Here is a 22,691-nt window from a genome sequence, read left to right as displayed (position 1 = left end):
TCACTTCTTTTTTTTAATATTGTCTTTATGTTTATTGTCCAGACTCTTAGAGGAAACAAAAGTATTGACAGGAACTAATTATGGTCACAGATGTGGCCAATAAGAGAAAATACTATATTCAGGTTTGATCTTCTTTCTAAATAGAAAACAGAACAATAAAAATACTAAAATACTTTTCTTTCAAAGTCCAATCATCAATTAAGCTTTGATTTTAATTTAATTACAGCAGGTGTGGAGATTTTTTTTTCTTTTGTGTTAGGGTGGAAGGCTAGTGGAAAGACTGAGAAAAACCACTGTATAGCTTCTACATTCTAACACTTTTTTATGAGGAAAGCTGATTCATTCCTGTTGGGGAGCAAACCGGAATGTACTTCAATTCCTACTAAGCTCTCTTTGCTTTCTCTTGCAATTTTGAATGCTATAATTACTGTAAGAGAGGCTATTGTTGATTTTTAATGTTTTACAATTGTTGACAACTAACAAATACAAAAAGGACTTTGGATCATTCTTTCCTCTCTGCATAACCTTGGACTTGATTAACTGAAGCTTCAAGTTTCAAGAACACTGGTGCTTTTTTTTAATAGACATAAACTTCTGTATTGCTCCTAGTAAATTCTGCAAAAATTCTTACTAAAAGTTTCATGAGTAAAAGGTCAAGTCCACTACTGGAGCAAGAAGCTGCCATTCAGTCACCTCTCAAAATGTAGGAAAGCAAAGTTCTCCAGCAACACATTAGTGGAAGCTGTATCAACACTTAAAAGGGTAAGCCAAAGGAAAAGGCTTATCTAGGCACAATAGCCAAAACATGTTTAGCTATCCAAATTGTGTCTGTCGAAGATAATAAGCTTCGACATATTTTCTTTTCTCCAGATGTATCCATCTCTTTAATTCTCTAAAAATGCCTGTGAACAAGATATATTCCTACTGCCATCCAAAACCCTGCAAGACATCCTATACCAATGGACAGCTGCTACCTGGAAACCAAAACTACAGTCAAAATTCAGGTTTAATATAAAATTGAAGAAGGGACAGGGAAGAGTAAACGGGAAAAAGGTGTCCTGACAGAACAGGAACTGCTCACTTTTCTACAGATCATTTTTCATTTACATGCAACCTATGTGAAGATGAAACTTGACAGACTTTTTATCCAGTTGCTCCAAAATATTTTAACAGAAGCACATAGTTGTCAGAGTGCAGAGTTCAGGCTTTTTTTGGATGAGTAGGTTGGGTTTCAGTTGGGGTTCTTTTAGGGAAAAATTTCCCCATTTGGTATTAGGTTTATGAAAATAATCTAAACTTCTTTCAGCTTTAACTGTAGACTATAATCAAGATATTAAAAAATATATTCAAAAATACCGTGTCTTTCATGGTATTCCCTAACACAGCAGAATAATGAAAGAAAGACCCTCCCCAAACTCAATGGCTCCCAGACTTCCAAAGTTACTGCTCAGCACGACAACACTGGGAATTAAAAACAGCAACACACTCACACCCTGGAACAGCCGAATGGAAATTTTTCAAAAATATGATCAATGCAACCTTTTGGAAGACAATTAAGCCAAAAACATTTCAAGAACCAACAATTTCAAAGCAGGTATAGTTCATGATGACAGCATCCATATACCAAACATTTTGCTACAAAATACTAATCTATAACTCGGAAGAATAATCTTATTCTTACAGAACAGATTTACATAGCTGAAAAATTACAGAAAATGTGACCACAGAAAATGCTACCTTACCTTCCTTTTTTAACCATTTCACAATGTTTCCTTCTTCCATTGTTGGAGAAAGTGCAGGCATAAGAACTTTAATACCAGGTGTACCTGCAAAACAAGCATATGGTTATCTCAATGTAGTATTTTTTCAGTATAATTTTTTTCTCAGATAACTGCTTAACACAAATGAAACTAAAAGTGCATGAATCTGAAAGATAATTGAACAAAAGATTCACTATGATGCTCCCTTTTTTAAGCCTACATACAAGCATGCCCACCACAGAGCACAAAGGAAAACAAGGCATATTACAATAGAAATGGAAATTCAAGAGCCCTGAATTCCTAGACCTGAAGTTCTGTTGATCATCTCGAAATCCACCAAAAGCATTACATCCTCCTTTCTTCTGTCCTCCTTCTCCTCCTTGACCCAGGATGTGGAATTTTTTCCAGATCAAAGCGTATCCTTTAAATTAATAAAGCCCTTGTGATCCTAGTATTTCAGACACTGATGATCTACCTCTTTCACTGATAAACTTTTCTAATGTTTATTCTTTTTACTAGAAAACTGTGTCTACTTTGCAGGAAACTATTGATTTCAAGTGTCAGTGATTTTCTCTTGGCTCAGTAAATCCATATGCAGAAGCAGCACTGCATAACAGCAACTGTGTGCCATGTTAGTGGGATTCTTCCGAGGGTAGAGCTCAGGATACAGCACAGTCCTTGGCTTCACAGCAAATTACACCTCTTGTCATCTGATCCTCTATACCAAAGGAGTATTCTGACATTAATATGAGCAATACTACCCTTCTGAACTTTTAAGAATAGTTATGAGGCCAAGAAAAAGTATCTTTTTAGATACAATTTTGTAAAAGCAGCTCTCCAGTACCTGATTTTTGAGGCTCTTTCTTGAACTATTGCATCTGAATTTGTGTTCAGTTACAGAACAGACATAGACACATAGAAGGTACATTGTATACAACAGCAAGGTTCAGTTCTGCTTCACAGTCCCTTTTCTCTAATATTCAGCATTAAGGATTGTTATCATTCAGTAGGAAACAACACCACATTTCTCCCAGCTGCTATATACTGCTTGGAGTAGTCAGGAACAGCCTGAAAAAAAAAAATCTTAGAAATTAATCCTTTTTCAATTTTTTTTCCTTTATTATCTGCTTTTCAGCTCAAAATTCTTCTAGTTTTTCTTTTTTGCCCCTTATTTTTCCCAGAAGCTGCACTAAGGCACATGGAGAGCAGGGAGGTGATTTAGGACAGCCCAGCTTCACCAAGGGCAAGTCCTGCCTGGCCAACCTAGTGGCTTTCTATGACAGAATGACTACACCAGTGGACAAAGAAGGGCTATGGATGTCACCTCTCTGGACTTCTGTAAGGCCTCTGACATTGTTCCCCCCAACACTGTTCTCTGTAAATTGAAGAAATAAGGATCTGATGGGTGGACCATTTTGTGGGTGAGGAATGGGTTGGATGGTCGCATTCAGAGGGTAGTGGTCCTCATCTCAGTGCCCCATGGACATTGGTGACAAGTCTCTTAGAGGTACTAGTGGCTGAAAAGCTGTCTTGTGGCAGGTTGTGGCTCACAGCCCAGAAGGTAAACATAGCCTAGGACACATAAAAATCAGTGTGGCCAGCAGATGGAGGGAGGTCATTCTGCCTCTCTGCTCTGCTCTGGTGAGATGCTGCCTGGAGTACTGCACCCAGCTCTTGAATCCTCAGCACAGGAAAGACATGGATATGTTGGAGGGGGTTCAGAGGACAGCCACAAAAATGAGAAGGGATGGAGCACTATTAAAAAAAATGCCCTAGGGTATTTTACCGTGTCCTGCAGCCGTAGGGAGGAGGAGAGAAGATCCAGCAGGCAGGAACTGTGCAGCAAGATTGCTTTTATTTAATTATTTTACAAACTTTTATAGACTTTTTTCTTCATAGTCTAATTGGACAAAGGATCAGCCACCCCTTGGGGGTGATTGGCTAGAATCCTAAAACATCCATTGTCAAAATATTTTTCTACTATACCATAAACAAGACTTTTCAAGGCTGCAGGTGTTTGGTTGTTTACAGAACTCTGCTACCTCTTCTGTGTGAGAGAAAAGTCTCTCACAGACTTAGAAAATAGCAAGAAAATCCTTGCTAGCAGCATTTTTGTATCCACAGAGCACTTCTTGTACGAAGAAACGGCAACAGACCTGGGGCTGTTCAGTCTGGGGAAGACAAGGTTCCAGGAAGACCTTATTGCCACCTTTCAATACTTACTAAAGGGAGCTTTTAAGAGAGATGGGGACAGACCTTTTAATAGGGCCAACAGCAATAGAACAAGGGGTAATGGTTTGAATTGAAAGAGGGAGGATTTAGACTAGGTGTAAGGATGATTTTTAAAATGACAGAGGTGCCCAGAGTGGTGGTGGATGCCCCATCACTGGGAACATTCAAGGTCAGGTTGGATGGGGTTCTGAGCAACCTGGTCTATTTGAAGATGTCCCCGCTTGTTGCAGGGGGGATGGACTGGATGACCTTTAAAGGACCCTTCCAACCCAAACCACTCTACAATTATTTAAAAATGTGAAATGGAAAGTGCAGCAAATCTCTAATGACCTATGTAGCCATCAATTACCTCGACGTTTTAAAATGCACCAAGAGCTGAAAGTGAGTTATTTATTCCCTAAAGCCCCCAAGACAGCAACACAATCAAGATCGTGCTACCCAAAACACTTGAGTTTTGTGGAAATGAGCTCAACTGCATGGCTGATGTTCCCAGAAGACTGCATCAGTCTTTCCATGGGAGTTTCAGTTTAATATTACTCATGACTGTAATGTTTAGAAATGTATCCAGACAATGTTCCTTGTAACACTCACAATTCCCATCTGAATTACCTCCAAGCACTTTCTTTAAAAAGTTTCTTCTTGCGACCTCTCATTTTGGACTAATATAAGAAAAATGAACTATGTTATGCATGTGAATGCTTATCTGTGTTTATTTACCAAATAAAGTTTTGTAGTATTTGAAGTATGATTGACAAATTAAAGTATGAGTTAACAATTGTCTTAGGCTATACATACTTATTCAAAAATAGTATGTATCAATAACAGCAAGTAGAAAACAATACATTATAGGATGCAAAGAACTGTTCACAGTTTCATTAGTCTAACTTGACAAGTCTGGCTTTGACAATCAAAACATTATTTTGAAGTCATATCCCACAAATACCTAGGATTATTGAGAACTAGTGGACAGACCTCACTAAAAAAAGTAAAAATAACATACATTTTTAATGAGGAAAAAATTAATTTTTAAACATGGTGGTTCACATTTCTCTTCCATAAAGAGCTATTTGATCCATTTCCCAGAATATGCTTCATACTCTGGCACAAATACAAAAGTGAGCAACAAATTTGTGCCACTGAAACATTTTCCCTTCAACGTTATCAGTAACGATCACAAAACATACAATCCATTCTGGTCCTTTCATCAAGTTAGAAGAGGAACTCCCCCAGCAAGTACCCATGAAATGAACAAATAGCAAATAAAACTGGATACAAAGTACAAGGAAGGACCGTGTGTATCCATTTAATGCTTATGCACAGAGGCCCAGGTTTGGAGAAGTTCAGTGCTCCTGCAACTAAGAGCCTTGTTGAGCACCAGATACGCCACAACATTAGCTACAACAAAGCTTTCAAAGCTATTTTAATTGCTTTCTAGTTAATGACCATACACATACAAAAACCAGGCTTAAATGTGCCTCTACAAAGAAAAGCAAGCTTACAGTGAAGAATTGCCTTCACCAAATATTATTTGCCCTCATTAAATGAAGAAGGGGGATAATAAAAAGAATCACTGTGTTCATGTAAGTTAGCTGCACTATACAGGCAGCCCTTACAAGCACTTTGAGAAGTAAATATTGTTGCTTTGTAATTATGGGTCAGGAAAAAGTTCTGGCAATTCGCACAGAATCTCAAAGACTGAGTTCATGGGCATATTAGAATTTAGAACCATAAGCATGCGAAACCTCTGAACTCCCAGTCACCATCCACTGATTTTTACTTCTACCAACAGTAACTGTGTTAATACACATCAATTATCCGAATAAAAATGGAGGAAGACTTAAAAAGAACCCAAACTTCACGTGACAAAAAGGCTGCTGTCTCAAAGGCAGCTCGCTGTGTATCCAAGAGAATTTGTTGCTGTTCACACGTTTCAAGAATCAAGTTGAATCTGGGAACATTTCTGCTGCCTTCCCTCTCCCTGAAGGGATTCAAAGCATATTTAGGCTGCATAGCAAAAACACTGGAGAGCAGGGCTTTAAGAGAGCAGACCAGTACACCTCTATCATTTCCTATAAACTACAACCTAAGAACCTCAGTGAGAGGCAATTTTGTACTTACTCAGCATAACACTTCCAATGCCTCTTTTTGACCTCCTTTAACGTGGAACAACTACAGTATTTTCAAACCAAAAAACCTGCAATGAACTGAAGACAAATGCTTTAAATGCTCCGTGTCCCACCAGAGAGATATTTCATAACTTCTTACACACACTCTGTAGTCAGTAGAGAACTGAAAAATTTACTGCAACTTAACACCAATGATAAGATTATGCAACATTAAAAACAAAGAAAAGTTGACACACCTCTAACATAAAGAGGTCATTCTACTTTTTCTATTTTCAGTTTTTCCTCTTTCTCTGTGACCAAAAAACTAGGAATTCCATTCCGAATTAATTATGCAAAATAAATTTTCCCCTACCAGCACCACAGACAAGGACAGAAACACGCAGAGAAACAAAAACTCATGTGACAGAAAGCCTAGATCCACATGAACCAATACTTCAAATAGTGGCTTTTTCAGAAACAGAAAAACAGAGAAATAAAACTAATGCTAAAATGAAATTGACTTAACTTGATATTGTCTAACTAGGAGCCAAGAGTTTTATGTCCAAAGGAGCTCTATTTTACCAGAGAACTTATGACTCTTCCTCTTTGTTTTCATTTTAGAGGCAACAATAAACTCTAAAATGGTGTCACCAAAATACACACCACCTTGAAAAGCTGTAAGTACACTAGAATAAGGAAAGCCTGAATGAGTTAAAGGTGTGACCTATCCACACAAACACTTAAAAGCTTACTGTAAGGAATTACAGAAGATTTTAGTCATTTGCATATCCAAATTTAGAAATTTAAGTCCAGCTATATATTAAGTACTCTCAACATAAAGTACACAATAGATTGTCTGGGAGGACTGTAGACAGAAGTTCTTTAAGGAGCTAATTTAGAAGAAAAGACCAATTTAGAAGTAGCTTACCCTGCATTATATTATATATGTACACTATAATATGAAGAAAGAAGCAAGTTTTTTCTAATAAAATTTGAAAATAAATATTTATTTCAAGAAAGGGATAGACTTCCCTGTATCACACACAGCAGGTTCTATAAAGGAAAAGATTTTCACACTTTGCGAAACAGCAAAAGCAACCAGTGCTGGAAAGAAGGGAATGATGAAGTCTAAACCACAATGATTAAATTGTCTCTGAAATATTACTGAGTTTTATTACACGAGGTTAATGAAAGGCCATTTTTTTATAAGTACACTTAAACCCCACAGAGTTCACGTACTTCATGCTCAGCATCACACCAGGACCTCATAACAATGCACCTGATCATTGTTTCAATGTTTTACCAGTTGTAACTTTCAGATCAAGTAGGGAAAGATCACATTTCATTGCAGGATCATTCATGATCCATCCACACATTCATTTCCTCTTAGAGACAGAGGAAAACATGGAAGAGTAGATGATCTGACTGATAACTGTGTAACAACAAACTCCTGAAAAATGCATCTTGAAAGGAGGTTGTCATAACCTCACACCTTCACTTCTGTGTAGGAAAGGATCCTAGACATGCAATTAATAAACTCAAACTCTATCTCTCCATTAAAAAAAACCCAAATAGAATTACACAAAATATACATTACACGCTCTTCTCCTGTTACTTGAAACATTATGTGGAGAGTGAGATGGCAGAAACGTGGTGGAAAACATGGACCAAAAACGCCAAATAAGAAGCTTTCTTTTTCAGTGCTTAGCTATACTTACACTCAGAAAACACACTCCTGTTTTCAATGGTGGGAACTTTTTCATTATCCACAAAAAAAGTTCATATCTGACAACTTAATTTATTTTCCTCTAGGTTGCAATTCCTTCAGTGATCTTGCTTTCTAGACCGTTAATAATTCTCACATTTCTCTCCGAGTTTTCTCCTATGAGCCCACACACATCCTGATGCACTTCCAGTACCTCCAGAGACCAAACCAAACACACCCTGCGAAACGATCCCACGTCCACAGCCACTCACCCACCTCCCCACGGGTCACTATCCAGTTTCTGCCGTCTCCCTGCGCAGCTGGAAGGGAGAAGGTAGAGCCTGGGAAGCAGGCAGGGGTGGAGGAATGGTGTTTTTAATGGGTTTTTCCCCCCTTCTTATTATCCTGCTCTGATTGTGATTGGCAATAAACTCAATTAATATCCCCAAATCGAGTGTGCTCTGCCCATGACAGTAATCGACGAATGGTCTCTCTCCCTGCCCTTATCTCAACATATGAGTCTTCTGATATATTTTCTCTCCCCTGCCCAGTTTCGGAGGGGAACTGTAGAGGGGCTTCGGCGAGTGCCTGACATCCAGCCAGGGTCAACCCAGCGCAGCCACCCGCTCTCAACCCTCTCTCCGCAGCAGGTCCCCGCAGACGCACCTACAGAAGGGCAGCCATCGCACCAGCCCGCCACTCACCGAGCAGCTCCCGGGTGCCGTGCAAGTGCCTCCATCCTTCCCGGGCGGGGAGGGAGAGCCCCGCGCCCAGCGCCGAGCGCCCGACCCGCAGCAGCCTCAGCACCCGCTCCCCGCCGCCGCTCAGCCACAGGGACGCCGCCATCTTGCCCTCCCCGCCCCCACCGCGGCGGGCTGCCCCACGGACTGCCTGAGCAGAAATAACCCGGCAAACCCCAGCGCCGGGGGGCGGCTTCACCGTGTCCCGCCAGCCCCTCCCGCAGCACCGGCCGTGGGTTTGGCCGCCTCGATCGTCCCAGGCACGGCCGAATGTAACCGCATGGACGCCCGTGTCCAGCCTGGCTGTTCGTCGCCGGGGCGTACCCGCATCTCCTTCTAGTCACTGCCGGCTCCCGGCCCGGGGGAGGGCATCGCCCTCTCCATCCCGCCCGCCGGCGTCCGGCTCGGGTCGGTGCCTGCGGCCGGGGGATGCCCAGCGCTGCTCCGCAGGCACTCGGGCGGCTCCCCGAAGAAGGCCCCGAGCAAGGACCCCGCGCTGGCCGCGCCATGGCGGCCGCCGGCGGGGATGCGGCGCAGGTAACGAGGGGCCGGGGGGCGGCGGGGCTCCGCCAGCGCTCCAGAGAGCTCCCCGCAATCGCGGGTGCTGAGGCTGTTCTTGAACCTTGCTAATTAGCCAGTAGCTTCGCAGTAGCTAATTAGTAGGGAGGTCCTGGGAGTACTGGTGGATGGCAAGCTGCGTGTGAGCCGGCAGTGTGCCCTGGCGGCCAGGAGGAAATTCAGCCAGCAAGACCAAGGCGTACTGAGTGTCCAGCATTCAAGGAGCAATGGCCATAAGCTAAAACACAAGTTCCACCTCAACACGGCGATGAACTTCTTTACGTTGAGGCTGGCAGAGCACTGGAATAGGCTCTGGGGCTATGCCCAAGAGAGTCGTGGAGTTTGCCTCTCTGGAAACATTCAAAACTCAACTAGAGACTTTCTTGTGTCACATGCTCTAGGTGACCCTCCCTTGGCAGGGGGGCTGGACTAGGTTATCGCCAAAGGTCTTTTCCAGCCCTAACTATGCTATGATCCTATATAAACATGTTACAAATTTTAGTACAGTTTCCAAATGTTGCCAGCTTTAGTCTGGCTGCATCTACAGGACTCATGCCTCTTTTTATGTTAACTGGGGTTTTTTAGGTTTGTTTTGTGATTTGGTTTCCTTTAATTGGTCTTTGATTGGGGTTTTATATATCATCACAACCAGAACATGAGTTGGCAGTGCTGGGCTTCATCAAACAAAGTAAACATTGAGCATATGGAAGCACTGCCTGGACAAGGCTTGGAACACCTCTCCAGTGTGACACTGGTCGAGAGACCAGCCCAAGCTTCAAAACCAGCAAGAACTGACAGGAGGGAGATGAGAGGTATCAGCAGACTAGGTAATATGGCCTTTCAGGAAAGAGGGAAAAAATATACTTCATCATAAACAAACAAAAAACAACAAGAAAAAAAGAGCAGCAAATTGAGTTGTCATAATAGGTAAAACATTGCCACAGAGGTGAAAGGGAAGACCATCTTCTGCACGTTCATGATTTTTGGTAAGAGAAAACAAGCTACAACAAACAAGGTTTAAGCTAGGCATTAGGAAAATATTTCCAGCCTGGGACAGTTAACAGAATGCCTAAGGATCTTGTGTCTCACTGTCATTGGAGGTTGCAAAGGTGAGGTTGAAGTAGGAGATTCCAAACGTCGAACGTGCCCCAGGCTGCCATCTCCAGTAATTCACCTTCCCAGTCTCCTGCCTCAGAACCACTGCTTTGTGGTCCTGTTCCATGCTGCCTCCTCACCCCTAGTTCTGCGAGTCCAACACCAACTGGAAGCACTTCTAAGTATTTCAGGAAAGATGTTGGCACCAAGTAACCATGTGCCTACTGTTCTTGCTGTGCACTGCTTTTGCTTTGGTTCTCCCTGCTCTGCGGGTGTTGACAAAATATTCCCCCCCAATGTGGATTCTTGCTGCTAAACAAAACATTTGTCTTGGAAATATTATTTCATGGGCCTTAATGACTGAGGTGAGCAGTAGAGCAGCGAATCATTTGACATTTTAGAAAAACTTTTAAAACTTCTAGTTGCTGCAATTAAAAAAAAAAAAGAAACCTAAAAAAAAGGCACACATAAAAGCAGCTGTATTACTGTGGTAATGTAGGTAGACTCTTACCTCTGACACTAGAGATACCTTTGGTTAGTATATAGATACAGATATTAATGTAATAAACAATGGAATGTGGAAAAAATACAGGAACCTTTTTTTCCTTCTAAAGAAATATTAAAATAATGCAATTTGCCTTCTGGCTGAACTGCATGTAAAGTAACCTTGTGTTGTAAAAAATGTAGGAATGTAAAGTTCATAAAATAATTTGCATATATTTTCTGTGTGGTACTTTTGAGTGCTATTGACTAATAATGTCTGTTCTAGTGAAACTTGTAAATCAAGTAAAATAAACCTATAAAAGAACTGATTTAATAGGAAAACTACTAGTTGAGCTTGTAAAAATGGGTAATGTTAGATGCATTTATTTTCCTTTTTTTTGTGTAATAGTCCATAACATAATCCTGCTGGTCTATGGGCCACTGCACTCAAATAAATTTTAGATGAGCCCTTTTCTGTGAAGGATAGTCAGACATGCACCTTATTTGGGGGTTTTGTTTGTTGGTTTCAAGGTGTGAATGTGCCTGGCAGAGCTTAAAGGGCATTGTGTAAACATGCAATTATTTTGTAATTGAAGTTCATTAGCATAAATTAGACTTCTGCTGCAGTATAAAAGTACTAATCCTTTAAACTCTGTTTGAGAACTTAAATTCTTAGGTTTGAGGTGTTTCTGATGGTTTTTCATTTATTTGTTTAATTTCTTTTTAGGATAGGTTACATCCAAGGAATCTTATCCCAGAGCTTTGTAGACTGTTTTATGGCTTAGGCTGGGTAACGGGAACTGGTGGAGGAATCAGCTTGAAACATGGGTAAGTAATGATGAAAGAGAAATAATGTGGTAGTTACAGAGAGAGGCTGGCTGTGTTTAGGAGCTGAGGAGGGCATTTCAGTTCCATGAGAAACGTTTGCAAGTCAAGAGTGAGCAAGAAGTTAGAGGGGGAAATGAAGTGTGCCAAATCTAACCTTATAGAAGGGAGGTGAATAATCTGAATTAATCATTGCAGACCCTTCAATGGAGAGAGACAGCTGGAGAGAGTGACCTTATCCTGTCCTTTTCATACCTTTGTTTAAGGTCGATGAATTGTCTTTAAAGAACAATGCATTCCCCCTTTTCATTTCATTCAGTATGGAATTTAGAGTGGGTTACATCAGGCACATGGCTTTCAAATGCCTGTGGTTAAGTAAGATCAATCTCACCCTGGACGTTTTGCAGGCCAGATATTTCCTCTAAGAAAGAAATTACTATTCTACTGAGGTAATTTCTAAGGAGACAAATACTTAACATATAATTAAAGCAGGACAGGTAACAGCAATAATTTTTGGTCTGTATCTCCTATGAAGAAGCACCACTTTGTGTTTTAATTTGCTTCTCTCCCACCTATTCATAATTCCCAAACTTTTAGTGGAAACAGAGCTCCTCTCAGTGGCCACTGAAAAAAAAGGTAAGTCCTCATTCTGCAAAGAGCCTTGTACAGTGCCTGCAATTCTGTACTCAGTCACAAGGTTGTGACACGAACTTTAGAGTATCTGACCTCTCATTGTTCTGGTATACACTTGCATGCATGCACAAACAGCCATTGCTATTCAAATATATATTTTATATATACATGAATAAAAGACCCTAAATGCTCATGCTTGTGCTGTTTGTATTTTGTGCAGGTCATTCAACTTCCCTGCTTGATTTTGCAAGCAAAGCAACAATAGTAATAATAATGAGATGAATGAAAAGAGGGTAAATTCTTGTTTTTAAAGTAGTCTATGGGAAGAACTTTCTAGCACTAATTTGTCATCAGTAGCTAAATGTAGCCTATTTTCTTTGTCATTCCAGTGCAACTCCTGTTGGTTGTGGCAAGACAAATGGCATTATCAGAGGATGCACTATTATAGTGATGCAGTTTTCCTTAGTAGTTCTATAGCTTGTTTACTTAAAATTGTTGTATAGGAAAATGTGAAAGAACAATTGAAATTTGATTCATATATATCAACTGCTTTTACCAGCTAATCTTAATCAGCCTTACTCACTGTGCAGTTCATATCAACTATCAGGAAGAAAAAAAAGTCAATTTGGTTGTGGGATAGCTTATTAAAAATGGATATAGAATTCTTTGTAAGGTATCTTGTATTTGAAGACTTTATTTTGTCATCAGATTTTCCCTTTCTGGTTAAGTTCTAAAAATAAAAAACTGGTTTAAGAAAAATTGTGTGTCTGTCACGAGTTAACAGAATTACCACTTGATTTCTCATCTTGCTCATGCAAATGAATTAAGACTAAATTAATGCAATGCCAGCAGTGTTAATTCATGAATGTTAAAAATTACAAATATTATAAAGCCACATTTTTCTGTCCTTCACAGACATTTTACCACTATAAATAGTACATCATCTTAAGAGTTTTATTTTTGGAAGAATTAAAATCACAGAATTGTTTAGGTTGGTAAAGATCCTTAAGATGCTCAAGTGTCCAACCATAAACCTACCATTGCCAAGTTGACCACTAAAACACATTCCTAAGCACCATGCCTAAATGTTTTTTAAATACTTCCAGAGATGGCAAGCCAACTGCTTTCCTGGGCAGCCCATTCCAATGCTTGATAACCCTTCCAGTGAAGAAATGTTTCCTAATATCCAATATAATAAACCTGTCCTGATGCAAATTGAGGTAATTTCCTCTTGTCCTGTCACTGGTTTCCTGGGAGAAGAGACCAACCTCACCTTGCTGCACCCTCCTTTCAGGCATTATAGAGAACAATGAGGTCTCCCCTGAGCCTCCTTTTCTCCAGACTAAACACCCCCAGCTCCCTCTGACATTCCTCACAAGACTTGTGCTCCAGACCCTTCCCCAGCTCCATTACTCTTGTCCAGAAATAGAAACATCCCGTGGTCCATAGGAAATGTATCTGTAACTTGACTACTTATTCACTAGATGTCTCTGTGCTCCTGAATTTAGTATGTGACTGCTGAAGCTGAATAGTGATTGCAATTGAGAGAGAGAATCTAGTTGGGGTTTTTGTGCTAATAACAAAAATAATGCAGATACCATCTTGAAATCATTTTAGTTTTGATCAGTTTTTACAGTTTTTGTTCATGTAGTCCTTGCAAGAAGTGATGCGCTTCTACTTAAATTTCAGCCATTTAATTGCACTGAATTAGTGCTATCTCTTTATCAACACAAATAAATACGTAACTGCACTAGAAACCTAACCTGCACAGTTAAAAAAGAAAGTATTTACAGTGTTGAATCTTACAGATAGTTATTACTGTTTATAGATACTTTACAGATTTTTATGTAATGGCTTTGTCACCTGTCTTGTCACAGAGCAGTATCTGCTTGCAATTTCTCATTTAATTTTTATTCTGAATTGTAGTTTGAGTTATTGCAGGGAGAGGCTGTTTTACTGTGTTGGAAGTGTAAGGCTGCACTTCTTACATGTTTTTCAGGTATCTGTCAAGTTGAAAGCAGGGATTTATACCCCGGCAAGTTACAGATTTTATTTGCCCTTGTACAATTTGGTTCTATTTTGAAAATAATCTACCTATCAGTGTATGGAAAGAGCAAGAAAGTTTTTAAATTGTGAGGGTCTAGATTTGCTATTTCCGTTTCAGTGGCTCAAGAGCTCTAAGGCCTGTGCAGTTGAACAGTCATTGCTCAACTGTGTCTACTGACTTTTCCCATCTGCAACTTTTCCTAGGGATGAAATCTACATCGCTCCTTCAGGAGTCCAGAAGGAAAGAATACAGGTATGTTAAGCTGTACTTTTACCTCAGAGCTCATCTTGAGATGGATAAAAGTGCCTTTGTTTAGAGTTTCATTTTTCCTTATGTGAACTAACAAACTTGTTATACTGTTGACTACATTACTGAAACAACTGATGATTTCTCCCAGTACTCCACTATCATAGCAAGCCAGTATGTGTTTCAGAGGCCAGTCTTGATGATCTCTTTGCTTGAAATAAACACAAAGGAGTGTGAGAGTGGGGCATTACTCCAGTCCAACCTTATTCTTTGTCAAGCTTGATTGGCTAAAGCTGTCTGGCTACAGTTTCAAGTCACCCACGTGCTCACGTGAATAGGCATTAACACCTCACCGCCGTCTATTTTCGTTTGAGTGATTGCAAGTATTTATCTTGATACTCTCCCCATCAAAAGGTGACCTTGTCTGTCTGTCTGTTTTCCAAAAACCCCAAAATGTAAGAGGAGGGGAGAATGGTAAATGATAACTATTTTATGACAGCAGGTACTCTCCCAGAGTAGAGTAATACATGGAAAGGATTTGTCATCTCATAAATCTGAGGATAAATACAGTGAGAAGTGAAAGGAATTTCTTCACTGATAGAAACTTGGGGTCTCACAGCAGTGTTTGCTGGGGATGTGGAGAGGTAAGGTAGGCAAAGGTATGTAAGATAACCAGGATGGTCTGCTCTGTGCTTGCAGTAGCAGAGGATTAAGCAAAGTGAGGAAGGAAATCTCTTGCGATTGTATTTTCTGCTGATTTTTAAAATAACATTAAAATTTTATTACTGCCCTGAACAATTCTTCGTACTATTATGAGTAGCCAATTGATGCAAAGGTAATATTCATGTAAAGCTACTAAAAGTAAGGTTTAAAAAGAGGTAGTTCTACAAGTTAAATGTATTAACTTGTGTCATTTGTTGGTTCTTTTAAGTAGAGAAGGAAAAGTACATCTACATTTCTTATTTTGAATCAGTTACTACTTTTCCTTTTGATCTATTGTTATTACTGAGCTACAGACTATCTCCTTTCTGAGAAAATTGTAGTTTTACAAATATCTGCGTGGCTTCAGTCTAGGTAAAAAGAGTACCTAATATTAATTTCCATTACACAATGTCAGTAAGTAGTATTAGAAGCTGGAATAAATGTGGTGCATTACAGCACTTTTACAAAGTAAAAATCACATTCTATATTAAATATGTGGTTTGTATATATTTGTTTCCCTAGAGGGAAAACAAAACTATTTGAGTTATCACAGGTCAAAATAATTTCTTCTTTCTTACAGCCAGAAGATATGTTTGTTTGTGACATGGATGAACAGGACATCAGCGGTCCTCCACTGCACAAGAAACTAAAGAAAAGCCAGTGCACACCTCTTTTTATGAATGCCTACACTATGAGAGGTATCTAGCAGTGTTGTAGTTCAGCAGTCACTGAAACACTGTATTTGTACATCCACAAAATTGATATTCAGTACCATATTCTTTATACATAGAAGTTACAGTGAAATAAACATGAAACTATAAAATAAACTGATTTGCAAAGGTATGTATAGAGTGGGATATAACATCCTGTCAGTGTCACTTGCAATTTAATCTTCTCTTGTAGCTATGCCTGTGATCATGTTTTCAGCACTGATTTTTTGTGCAGAATATTGGTAGGTTGCAGGGGAAGCCCAGGATTTGCAGCAGTTTTATATCAGTAGTTTCACCAATTCAGCTATTATGGTTTAAATCCTTTTGCATCCATTGGCTGAGATTAACAAATTATGAATAGCTGAAAACAGTATGAAACTTTTCTTTTGCAGGTGGACAAAGTAATAAAGCTTTTGATGTTGTGTAAAATTTATATGTTATTTTAGAGGGGATTTAGGGAGTCTCTTCTGATCTTCCTGCAAAAGCAGCTTACATGTGTAATCAAGGAAAAGCAATATTGCATCTTCATAAGTAGATTATAATTATTGTCTACCTATCTTTCCATCATGACACAATAAGATAATGATGAGTGTTTTTTCAGAGAATCAGCAGATAATTGAAGAAGACATAAAAAGAAAGGGCGTTAAACTTTCACGTCACAAATAAGTTTGGGAATTCTTCATAACCTCAGAACTCTGATAAAATTAAGAGTGTTTCAGTTACTGCAGTATGTAAAGAAATGTACAAGTAGTGTTTCTGCTTGAATTTGTACAAGTAGTGTCTCTCCTTGACGTTGTCACGAACTTAAAGTTAACGCAAGTGTCCTAAGACAATCCATAATTATCCCTTACAGGTGAGTAATTACCTCATTCTTTCATTTAGGTTGCTGTATATTTTTTCATCTCATACAGCAGATCACCATTTGCTAAGATGACTAATCAAAGGAAATTAATCAAGAATATGCATTAAATTTTCTCATTAGACATATTTTAAAATTAATTCTAATTTTTTTTTCTTTTTCTGCTCTTAGGGGCAGGTGCAGTGATCCATACACATTCCAAGGCTGCCGTTATGGCTACCCTTCTTTACCCAGGGAGTGAGTTCTCTATTACCCATCAGGAGATGATAAAAGGAATCCAGAAGTGTACTTCAGGAGGCTATTACAGGTACTCCTCTATATTTAGGAAAAGAGGCGTGATATTTGATCATTTGTTTTCAACAATATAAATACAAGTAATTTGAGTTATGTACTTGAAAGTGTGTAATATAAAATATTAGGAATAAGAAGTAAAAAAGACCTCTGGAATGAATGAGTCACTGGTTCTCTGTAAGGTCTGAAGCCTGTGGAAGAGATCTGAGATAAAATCTTGTAATGCCAAGGCTGCTGTGGTCTGTTGAGCTACAGGAACAAGCCAAATAAAGAGCTACGTCCTGAGATGTTACCACATCTCTACAACATTCAGCTGAAACTGGAGCCAGCCAGCACTAGGTTGGATTGATAGCATGTACAAACTACATTTGGGTGGACTTCACATATCACTGCCTGTGCTAGTTTAGGGCATGTTAAGAGAGTAGAGGATTTCAGATTTACTTGACAGAGTTTGAAAGAAAATTCAGAATAAACAGCTCATTAAAGATAATGTTATTACTTTTCAAGGATGAGCTCTGAGGTAAGTGCTGAGTTATTCCAAATTATGTGTGATGGCTTGTTTTGAGGTCTCCACCCACAGAGTGTTGAATTGGGATCTGCAAACAACATTTATATAACATGTGACAAGGAGATGAGAAATTGAAATGCTGAATTCTTTCCATTTTTTGATGTTAATTTTTGTATCTAACTATTGCCCTTTGGCAAGGGAACAAGCCATATGTGATTTTTACGCCCAGGCATATTTTATTCCATTTTGGTTGACTTGCCAACTTTACTTTCTTGTCACCATTAGCATGTGCATTTTTAATGTGGTAAAAATACAAGCCCTTTTATTGAATTGTCTAACAACACTGGTTTTAAAAAAATCCACAACAATTTTTTTAATATGCATTTTGAACTCCTACACACTCCTATATGTTAGTCAGGAAACATTGTATTTATTGGGTTCCGTGCCTCCAAGTTGACCTGTGTCATTATATTAATTTACCAGAAAAACTAAAGAAATCAAAGCTCCAGGTTATATGGCTCATAAGCACATATTCATCCATACTAAACTGATTCCACTGGCTTGCTTCACACAGGTCTCCCCATTGAATTCAAAAGAAAAGTGGGACCTTGGATTCAAAGTACAAAATGGGACCTTCTGAAAAAAGGGATTGTATGTTGTTTCTAGTTACATAAAGCTTTTCTGGAAAAGCTGTCCAGGAAAATGCTACAGATAGAATAATCAGAAGTATATGTTGGCCTAAATATGACTCCAGTGACCCCAGACTAGTTTTACCTTTGACTTCCATAGAAGGAGAATTAGATCAGTAGTGAACATCTTTCAAAGTCAGACTGTCACAAGGTATTTTACATGAAGGTTTGACTTAATGTAGGCTGCTTATATTTCAATTTTAAAAAGAGATACCAAGTATTTAGCTCATTCAGAGTCTTGTTGGCATTTTTTTGGTATTAGTTCTTGATAGAAAGCTTATGGTCCTGATTAGGAATTAGTTATGGTGTTTATAGCAGCTTCCAAGCTCATGTGCAAGTAGAAAGCAGAACCTATGAAGCCGATCCATTAACTCATTTGGCCCAATTAGTAACAAACACTCCAAGTGTAATTTTAGTGATCACAATTTTTAAGAGTCAGAGTAAAGCTTCAAATGCCACCTCACTTTCTTCATTCACTATTTTTATAGCCTTCCTTGAGAAAGCATCAGCATTGAGAATCATAAGGGATGAGACTTTATCTTCTGAATATTTGATTTAAAATACAAGCTGTTGCTGTTTGGGTGTTTTACCATTGCTTTCTTTCTGTGGTTTACAAAAGAAAGTACAACTAGCATCCACTCATGAAATACCTATGTGATCTCAATGATAAATCTGAACCTGAACTGGGGACTTATTAAAACTATTTAAACAAGTTTCTGCTAGTGCTAATTAAGGTTCAAACAATGCCAAATATCCCAGTCCTCCTTCAGAAGAAACTCTCAGGCAAGTTCCACTGAGTAACGTGCATCATCTTGTCTTTGGAACTGGGGTTCTCAGGCTCTCTTAAGATCACATGTAGCCCACCAATGACTCCATCACAGAGAATTTATTTTTCATGTGTTGACTCTACCTTCTATTTATATGCCTTAGCAGGACAATCTTCCAGGGGCTTTTTGGACTACCTAAATTAATTTTTTTCTGCTCTTCAGCAAACAACTTAATTTCCTTCTTCATGATATGATTCTTTTAAATAATTTAATCTGAGGTAGAGCTTGTAGATGATGCCAATACAGGATGAAAAGTTTGAAAAAGTTGTAAAGGGACCCAACTACAAAGTGATATGGGAATAAACAGCTACACCTAATAGATTAAAGTGTTATTTTCTTTTTGTGCCTCAAGTGTAGCTCAGGTATTGCCAGCATAGTATGTGTTTTGTGAGTGAGAGATGTTCCTGAGAATTCTTATGCTACAGCATGACTCACAAGAGAAGAGCGTAAAATCTAGTGCTGAGAACTTAACATTTTACACAGTCAGAGGATAATCTCTTTCTTAGGGAAAGGTTTCATACATCCAAGCAGAGGGCTTTTTAAATACATGACCATGGGGTTGTTTTATAGGTATGATGATACACTAGTGGTTCCTATTATTGAGAATACACCAGAAGAGAAGGATCTCAAGGAGAGAATGGCACGTGCAATGGAAAAATACCCAGACTCTTGTGCTGTCTTGGTCAGACGTCACGGTGTTTATGTATGGGGAGAGACATGGGAAAAAGCCAAAACCATGTGAGTACAATTCAGGAATATGCTATCTCTTGCCTCAAGATCTTAATGAACTTAATGCTATGTATATTTCCAGCCCATGGACAATGATTCAGAATATTAAGGCCTCACTGCATGTATAGGGAGCTTTTGGGAATGGATTCATCCATGATTCCATTGCTTGTTTTTCCTTTCATATCATTGCTGGCTCATAGGGTTGCCAACATTTTCCTTTCAGACAAGTCAAGAAGTCCCTCCTCATATGAAACATGCAGGCAGTCCCTGCTGTTATATGATACCTGCCAATACTGTTTGTGTGGCCCTCTCTAGTCCCATTTTTGGAATTTACTTCATTTGCTGATCGAATGCAGCAAATCAATATTATGTAGCAAAAATGCTGGGCACTTTCCATTCCGCAGCATTGGAAGTAAACAATGATAGAGCTGTCCAGTCAGACAGTCAGACTGGTGATAAAAAGCTTAAGGAAGGAAAATACTAATTTTCATAAAACATGGTAAGACTTGAGCCTTACTTACATTGCATTTTTTTCCCTATTTATTTTAGGTGTGAATGTTATGACTACTTGTTTGATATTGCAGTGCAGATGAAGCAGCACGGGCTAGATCCTTCAAAACATCCAGCTGGAGAAAATGGGATCTTGTAAATGTCAACAACATTTATATTCAGGTGTGAATTTATCTGGCAGGATGATCTGTTTGGAGGGAGAGTCTACAGATGACACCATCACTTCAGTCTGCTTTTCCCACTCAGGAAACTTCAGTATTGCTCATCTTCCCCCAGTCTGCAATTTTATCTATGCCTGAAATAATGATCCTTTTCCACACAGTACAACAAAAAGTGTATGTATTAATAGCTAGGTATGTCCAGTGCATATTTAGTATCAAGGTACAGCATGGACTGTGATTTATTTTTAAAACAAAATAGTATCAAAAGCATTAGCAGAAAAGCCAATGCACTAAAAAGGCCAGAGCCTAGTGAGCTGATCTGTACAGAGATGTCTGAACACCCACATTTGTTCTTCGGCTGGTGGGATCAGATTTGATTTCAGACCATCTCAGTGGTATTACTTACATGGTGGGTTGGTTGGGGCTTTAGGGGGTTTTGTTTTTTCCTTCAGCAGACTTGGCTGGTTTGAGTTTCACTGATTAGTGTCACTCATTTACCTCATGCAGAAAATCACCTTGACTTTACTATAGCAATGATCAGTTTTGGAAGTTTTCATAAGAACTTTTTGAAGTAAAACCCCATTGGTAACATGATCAGGATGTACTTTGCATGAAGGATACCTGAAACAATTCTCACATAAATAATGTACAGCTTGATATGGCAAAATGCAGTGGTAGCTTAACACTGCAGAGTTGGAAAATGCAAGCGAGTTTAAAGGTACCAGTACTGAAATTATAAAGGAATTTCTTGAGCAAAGCAGTGGTGTAATTAAACAGGATCGGCTAACGTTGCAGTTAATCCACTGTACCCACATTTTCCTCAGAAGAAATAACAAATGCTTGCTCAGGCAGCATGAGCCCAGAAGAGACAGGGACTTGGCTCTTCAGCCTTTATGCCTACCCCAGAGGAGGAGGCAGTGGGACAGGAGGTTTGCTGTCAGTGAGCCTCTGCCTCAGCAGGTATTCAGGGTGCTGCCACTGCCTGCAGTGATGAAGACACGCTGGCTGCCACACCTGTGCAGAGCTACCTCATGGCCCATGAGAACCATTCTAAAATGGCTCCTCAGCCCCTGCAACTGGATAATTTGGGCTACTGTAGTGGTATTAATATTCCTTTGCCTGTTTATTATGAGTAGTTTTAGAATATTTTTGCTTTTACTTTGTTTCTCCTGTACAGGTTTCTTACTGATGATGGGAGTTCCAGCTTTCACCCCACACTATTGAAGCCAGAAGGGGGTGCTGGTCCTCTGCTGATTGACAAATCTCAGGCACTTTTAACTGTTAAACGCGTCCAAGAAGATAAGGAGAGTTAAAAAAAACCAAGTACTGAACAATCATTGTAATTTACAAATCCTGTCAAATGCCACAGTCGGAGGAATGAAAATTCAGATGCAAAAATACTTCGAAAAACTTTGGAGAACCAATGTCACATTTTGGTTTTGTGCCTTAAAAATTCATATTTTAGCAACCTGCATTTGTTGATCCTGCTCTAATGCTACACCACTTAACTCGAAATAAGTCTCCATTTCTGAAATTTATTGTAGCTTTTATTCTTTGGGGGAAAAAAGTGAGGACAACCCCTTAATTAGAAGTTAATAAAGTTTAAAGCATTGTTTGAAGTGTTGATTCCTTCATACCATGATCGTGTTTATGGGTTTTGTTTTTTCTTTTAAAATTAAGCCTGTAGCATATGTATTTTTAAATTCTCCTAATTGTCATTATAATGAGAAGGAAACACATAATTTTATAGCATGTGTTTTGTAGTTGTTACTGAGGGACTGCTCTGGGTCTTACCTCTTTAAATTCCTTCACTTTGAATAACAGCTTTTTCTGACCTCTGATTAGCCCCCCCCCCCAAGGTAGATTTAATCAAACTGCTCATTAAAATACAATCTCACATATTTGTGACACTTAGTGTCTTCTTTCAAAATCTTCTGCCATGGCCCCCAGTGGCATCAGTGTAAGCTTCAGCTGACCAACTTTCTACTTGAGTATTGAGACCTCACTCCTGAGGGTGAATTGAGACAGGCTAAGTGCTGGCTGACCCTGTTTTCTGCTAGGGGCCATGCATTCCCACCACTTCCCTTTCCATCATCTCTGGCACTTTTTTTTGACCTTGGTTATTGTGAAATAGTGGTTATCACTAGGTAACTGCATGTTGTTGGCTATATGTTTATTATATGTTTTTTCATTATTAGACACTTGTTTGTCAGTGGCAAATATTTTGCAACGATTCCACATCTTCTGAGTGTATGTGGATTGCAGTAAAACTTGTG

The 22,691-nt window shown here is 39.2% G+C and overlaps 2 protein-coding genes across 4 annotated transcripts in view; one reads left to right on the top strand and one right to left on the bottom strand.

The window, feature by feature from the left end:
• Nucleotides 1–8,960, bottom strand: part of PDHX (pyruvate dehydrogenase complex component X) — a 36,959-nt gene extending 27,999 nt beyond the window's left edge. Inside the window, exons 1-2 of one of the 3 annotated variants that reach the window (XM_042038205.1) lie at nucleotides 8,867–8,960; nucleotides 1,743–1,826 (exon numbers count right to left, since the gene is read on the bottom strand). In XM_042038205.1, the coding sequence (XP_041894139.1) occupies nucleotides 1,743–1,803 (61 nt within the window). In that variant the 5' untranslated portion in view covers nucleotides 1,804–1,826; nucleotides 8,867–8,960. The other 2 variants (XM_042038204.1, XM_042038206.1) reach the window with 2 other exon arrangements.
• Nucleotides 8,961–8,971: 11 nt separating this feature from the next.
• On the top strand, nucleotides 8,972–22,034 carry LOC121669389 (APAF1 interacting protein). Its single transcript, XM_042038208.1, has 8 exons — nucleotides 8,972–9,079; nucleotides 11,406–11,506; nucleotides 14,387–14,435; nucleotides 15,712–15,829; nucleotides 16,872–17,007; nucleotides 19,586–19,753; nucleotides 20,294–20,416; nucleotides 21,593–22,034. The coding sequence occupies exons 1-7, from the start codon at nucleotides 8,972–8,974 to the stop codon at nucleotides 20,391–20,393; spliced, it is 780 nt and encodes a 259-aa protein (XP_041894142.1). The 3' UTR covers nucleotides 20,394–20,416; nucleotides 21,593–22,034.
• Nucleotides 22,035–22,691: the final 657 nt, after the last annotated feature.

The sequence above is a fragment of the Corvus kubaryi genome, unplaced genomic scaffold (assembly GCF_017639235.1).
Source record: "Corvus kubaryi isolate FWS band 111438036 unplaced genomic scaffold, C.kubaryi_AGA036_p1.0 37392, whole genome shotgun sequence".
NCBI classification, from domain to species: domain Eukaryota; kingdom Metazoa; phylum Chordata; class Aves; order Passeriformes; family Corvidae; genus Corvus; species Corvus kubaryi.
Note: the sequence above shows the minus strand (reverse complement) of the source record. Positions and strands in the feature narration are given on the sequence as shown.